This window comes from Trypanosoma equiperdum (assembly GCF_001457755.1).
Source record: "Trypanosoma equiperdum strain OVI genome assembly, contig: ctg_121, whole genome shotgun sequence".
NCBI classification, from domain to species: Eukaryota; Euglenozoa; class Kinetoplastea; order Trypanosomatida; family Trypanosomatidae; genus Trypanosoma; species Trypanosoma equiperdum.
The window spans coordinates 44,399-50,414 of record NW_027123194.1 but is presented as its reverse complement, the minus strand read 5'-3'; the positions used below and the strand labels follow the sequence as shown (position 1 = coordinate 50,414).

At 48.1% G+C, this 6,016-nt stretch overlaps 2 protein-coding genes across 2 annotated transcripts; both read right to left on the bottom strand.

The window, feature by feature from the left end:
• Positions 1–1,672: 1,672 nt before the first annotated feature.
• Positions 1,673–2,491, bottom strand: TEOVI_000016000 (Uncharacterized protein family (UPF0172), putative; the record flags this gene model as incomplete). The annotated part of the gene is made up of 1 exon (XM_067220754.1): positions 1,673–2,491. One exon carries the CDS (start codon positions 2,489–2,491, stop codon positions 1,673–1,675), a length of 819 nt encoding a protein of 272 aa, XP_067076855.1.
• A 1,056-nt stretch (positions 2,492–3,547) lies between these two features.
• Positions 3,548–5,398, bottom strand: TEOVI_000015900 (uncharacterized protein; the record flags this gene model as incomplete). The annotated part of the gene is made up of 1 exon (XM_067220753.1): positions 3,548–5,398. The coding sequence occupies one exon, from the start codon at positions 5,396–5,398 to the stop codon at positions 3,548–3,550; it is 1,851 nt and encodes a 616-aa protein (XP_067076854.1).
• Positions 5,399–6,016: the final 618 nt, after the last annotated feature.

The following is a 6,016-nucleotide window of genomic DNA, read 5'->3' as shown; positions in this document are numbered from 1 at the left end:
CCCCCCCCCCTCCTGCCGCTTTCTTTCTAATATTTTGTTCCTTCTTGCTCCTGGTTTTGTATTTTTATAATCAGTAAAAGCCCTCCTCAGGCAGTGGGGTTGGGCACTGGTGGTGGCCTTACTAACTGCCAAAGGTACCAGGTTAAATATGCTGAAGCCATACGTGTACGCACACTGGAAAATAAGAAAGATGAAACAAAAGCACAACGTGTACACATATATTACATAAGTGTAAGTTTGCAAGTGCGCATAGGCGGAATTGAAATGTGCACGTAAAGGTAGACGATGCGAGCGTAGCAGGGCAGGTAACTTATTAGACCCAAGTAACGGAAGAAAAAGCAAATATTGTGTGAACAACAAAAACAATACACGAAGTATATCTTCGAAGGTGTTGTTTCGGTTTGGCCCCACAGAAGTTGAATCAGAGCCCCCGACGATGTCCCTCGTTTGTGTGACTCTCACATCCCGCTCCACATGCTACGGATCACAAGTTGACTCCCAACTGAGACGACTATGGCATGCCTCTTAAACCTAATTACCTGAACAGAAGAAGGAAGGACAAAAAAGGGGAGCGGGGAGAGATGCAGCAGCTCAAAAGCACGCACAAGTAAAATTAGAAAAATGTGCCTTCTCCCTTTGGGTGTCACGTTCCCCACTTTTAAAGTGCATTAATCACCCGGGTGAGGCCCACAGATGGCAGCACCCCCCTCCCCAATTTAAACCTTCGCTACACTCCGCCCCTTTGCGCACAACACAAACTCTCCCCATATCCTTTACAGATGGACACACACAAACACACATGCGCCTCAGAAACAGAAGGATTTACACCGCTCCACATGTGCTATGAAATGTTTTCATTAATCCGATGGTCATTCCCTTCCCTCTTTCTCTCATCACACATCCTACGTCATGAAAGATATATATATATATATGCTTGAATGTATCCTTTTTTCTTTTTTAACGCGAGCTCTTCCCTCATATTTTCTCCCCTTCGCCTTTTGCCTCCCCCCCCCCCAATCATGTCGCCGCCACCGTCATTTCCCCTGCCCCTCATAGCTGCTACACTCACTCACGCACTTTCTTTTTTTTTTCTTAATTCTCCCCCCTCCCCCCTTCAGTCCTGAAAAAGCAGTTAAACAGACACTCGGGCGTTATCACCAAAAACACATCCGAGGAAAAAAAAAAATCACGGTAAAAGAAGAAAAAAAAGGAAGTTCATTGGGATAAAGTACGACAACAAACGACAAGGACTGTATCTGGTGAGAAAAGTAACCCACTAGTACACAAACGCACCGCAACTTTGCAATAATTGCCACAGCGGAACTGTGTGCGTAACTAAAAGAGGAAACTTCAGAGGCCTTCACCGATATGTAAAAATCAAACATACGTACACATTCGCAGAGACACATACACGTATATTCGCACGAACACATATTAAATATATATATATTTTTTTTTATTTATTTATTTTTTCTCACGCCATCCATTGCCAAATCCTCCCTCCATGAACTGCCTTCACCTCCCAACTCCTCTTCCTTCACACAACAAGAATCAGAAGTGTTGGAAGTTTAAAAAAGCTGAGGAAAACTATAAAAAAGAACAAGGTGAGGTGAGGTGAGGTCAAAGAAAAGAACGAAAGAAGGAAAGGAAAGGAAACTAAAGAAGGGGCACCTCAGGCGGAGACTGTTTGGTCGAGGTAGTTCAATTGTACGCTCTCCAAATGATCCTCAAAGTCCACTAACTGAAATTGTTTTAATGCATCCATTGAGTTCTCAAACGCCTCAACCGCAGCTGCTTTAGGCTCTGTCGTTTCACACGAAAGCGTGTCGGAGTTCCAGCGACCAAACGTGAGCGACGGCGCGTCTGTGAAGGAGCTGCTGCCGCTGTTGTAGTAGGCCCCACGAACATCCACGCTGTCACCAGACGGTGTGCTAACAATTCTCCATAGCAGGGGCTCATGAACACCGGATTTTCTGCTGTGAAGCATACGCAGTACATTTTCCGTGAGGGAACAGACAGCCGTATCGCCCGTACGTTCATTTGCGATGTAATACCCCAAGAGTACAAGACCCTTTGTACGGGCGTAGCTGGAAACCTGCGCATATGCAACCGTCATCATTGGGTGTGGATCTGTCATTATGATGGTGTGGAAGAGCGGCACGGCATCTGCCACGAAAATACATTCAGCTTCGTCACTGCTGCTACCGGAGCTGTTAGCGTTATTACCGTCAGCATTGGTAGCACTAATCGCATTAGCTGTGAAGTTAGGGATCGCATTAGCACCAAGTACAGTATTTGGCGTTGCGGCGGCGGAGCTGTTGGAAGCAGGACTGCTGGCGTTGGTGTTGCTGGTGGCGCTGATGCGTTTACCGATGAGGAAACCGGAAACCGCCTGCGTTGGGTACTTGTGGCAATGGAGCAACGCCTTAACGTACGCCTGAACGGAGGAAATGACCGGTGGCGAGGACGCTGAAGAAACCTGCCCGGGCATTCTGCTTTACTAACGCTGATCCTGCAGTTACAGTTACTGCTGTGAGCTCCTGAACCCTTATCCAGATTGAAAAGAAACTACAAGTCCTTCCTGCGTCCCGTACCGCTGGAAAAACAAAAGAACTGCCACTAGCAGCGAATAAAACGTAACGATGCTGACGTACCTCGCAAACACTGCACTCCGTTGACTGCTTGCGTATTTGCTTGTATATATATATATATGTTCTTTTTTTAAATGTATACGTGTGCAGACAGGCTCCCTGCGACTAACCGGTGGAGCTTCTACGCACCCTCACAATCCTACAGAGTAAGATATTTATGCCTCTCCTATTTACCAAGTAAATGATTACAAAACCACCAGATAAGCTAACTCTTCCTTTCTATTACACTTTTTGCTTCTTTCCTTTATTGTTCCCCTTATAAAACCTCTTCCAAACTCCGTACACGAACGCCTCCTGTTTCTCTGCGGGTCGGGACAACGTGTCAGCGCAAGGCGGGAGGTTGTCAAGCGTAAATGCAGCACATTAAAACAGCAACAACGAGAAAATGAAAAGGGGGGAAAATCAGAAATTGATGTTTGCCAAGACACGGCACAGCAATAAGAACAAGGCACTAGCCACCTACCGGCAGCACGCCCTTAGAATACAGAGTTGAACATTTTCGTTGCTTTGTTCTTTTAACTTGGTGAAGTTAACAGTGTTCACCTGTACGACGGGAAGAAACGGGACGATAGTGGGAAGTCCCCATTCGCTCCCCACATCCCTTTACATCACCCCGTCCATTTCCTCCTTTAGTGAAGAACTTTACATGGGCCATTCAGCACTATACAAACCAACCATTGCGACGACAACCCACCAAAAAAAAAAAAAACGCTCATAGCGAAAAGGGAAGGCGCGCACAAACGGAATGTTTTAAAGAGATAAAAAATGAGGAAGAAACGAGAGAAATTAACACTAGTCTAATGCGACAAGATGGTGTACAAACGCATATAAACATATGTAGGTGTAGCCACCCAGAAACATGCACACGCACACACCGTGTACGTAACTAAGCAGCCCTATATTTTTTTCCTAACGTCAGAAACATTGAACTTCCGCGCCTTCTCCAAAACACTTGTGTTCCCTGTGGTGAACATTTCAAACGTCCCTGCAATGTTAAGGTCCTGCGCTGTCAGAGTCACGAAGTCTACTTGTCGCACACGCGCTGCACGCCTTGGGTGCCGTAAGAGCCTCGCCAGCAGCTCCTGCCGGTACTGCTCGTTGCTTTCGGAAATGGGATTGCCGTGCAGTGTCACCACCTCCAGCAGCGGAAGCACACACACGCGATTCTCTACCTCCATCCAGTCGGATATTTTGTTTTTGTGAAGCAGTAGACGCTGCAGTGGAAGAAGCGACAAGTCCGGCAGTGTGCTGATCTCGTTGTCGCTTAGATCCAGCGCACGTATCGTCATAATGGCATTCGCCACAAGGCGCCGGAGGACTGGCACCAATTGATCTGTTGACCTCATGCCACAGCTACTGATACGCACACTAGAGGTGCAAAACATCGACTTCATCTTGTCTGCAAGATTCTGCAAGGTGCTCTCTGCATTGGTCTTAGGGTCGTAGAGAAAGTCGTAGCGAGGTTTGGAATTATCAACGAACTCATACACCTCCTCGTCGCCAGCCTTGTTGCGTGCCTTCACGACAATGCGCTGATCTTTTCCGCGTTGTGCGTCATTCTGCTGGGCTCCGTAACCCATCGGCGGCAGTGCGGTAACATTTTTGGGCCGCACATCCTTACAGATATGACGCTTCCCTGCAACGGGCTCCACAGAAAGAAGCAAAATGGGGTCACTCACATCACAGAAGGTAAAGTCAAGCAACGGTTCCACTGACCTACGAAATGCGTTCACACGCCTCTGTTCAGCAGCGTAGAAGTTGTCACGCTCCACTTTCATCGCCTCAATGCGACGGTTAATTTCCGCCTGTTGGTGGTATTCAACAAGGGACGATAGGTCGAGCATCTCCTGCTGTGTCAACATAAAGCGGTGTATCGTGACAATGAACCCATCCTCGAAGTAGCACTCGTCACGAAACAGTAACAAATCGCGGCCATAAGTTACAGTAAGTCTGCTAAGCCGCTGGTTACGGTCTGTATGCTGCCGCCCAAGCTGCGCATACCACTCCGCCTCAGTCTTCGGAGCTGGAAGCTGTAAAACGACATCCGATTCCTGTAGCACAACCTTTCGTGCCTCCATATCAAAGACCGTATCTGCAATATGGGCACCTTGATTCATCCATTGCAATATAGCGTAAAAGCGTGCCGTAACAAGGAGCGGGCCTTCGACAATATCGGCCTCATATGGCCCCGTAATGGTGGACTGCCGCTGCTTCTTTTTGTTGGGATCCTCACGCCTTTCCCGTGTGGCAGCAGAAGTGGATCTATCACCCGTAGCAGTGGATCTTCCATTCGTGGAAGTACCCCTCCTCTTCCGAGCCGCAAACCCACGGGCAACAGGCCTTCCCCCAGGCGCTTTAGGCACAATCGACGCTCTCGTGGGTGTTCCTGCTAAGTGTGGTGAATTCGCTCGGGTAGTTACTGTCGTTGACGTGGTAGTCGGTGATGTGGCTGTAACTGCTGGAGCTGCCACAGGTGCTGATTTTGTGACCGCGCCGGTTTGCAGGAACTCGGGCACCTTCCACGGGTTATGGCCCTTAGTCACGCCTGACAGGTTTTTGTTTTCCTTGCGCAACACACGGTCTAATGCGGGGATGGTATCGGCAATAACGGGCGACAGAGGAGGGTAGCGGAAGTGGGAAACGAGCAGGACGTTGGGGTGCAGCAAGTCATAATAGTCTGTAACCTCCTGCCGCGCGATGGCGTTGGTAATCGACTTCTTGCCAATCTCCAGCTGCTCAAACTCCATTACAGCACTGTACTAAATGATAGAACTTCAAACCCGCGGTTGGAAAGATCACGCGAGCGCGCTTTTTGCCCCCACCCTTTTGATCCCGTATAAAAATATTGACTACCCCAAAGAAATTCAAAACTGCGGTGTCTAACGAATGCAAACTGCACAAATAATTATTATAACGCAAAGTGCCGGAGGGCGTTGCTGCACCCTCCCACCTTTTCTCTGTGTCGTCCGCGCCCGTACTTCACCTTAACCCGTTGAGGCTCCGAAACCTGATCAGCTCCAGTTCCGCAGGGAAAAGTACGCGAACACGTCAAGGAAAAAAAAAGGAGAGAAAGGGGGTTGAGGTTGGGGTTGTGGATCAGGAAATCCTGGCCGCTTCCTCAATTCTAGATTCGATGTGAACTTGATGAAAATAGAAACAAAAAAATGGAGAACAAAGGATAAATAAGGGGAGGAAGCATAAAGAGTCAATGGAAAAGATGAACAGCGATCACAAGCAGATTTGGCGAAAAATGGGATGAATCGGCATCGCGTTCCCCCCTTCCACGCGCATAAACATCCCTCACAGACTCTCCTTATTTCTCACTGCTTCTAATAAGCGTTACAGAGTAAAGCACAATGGATTGG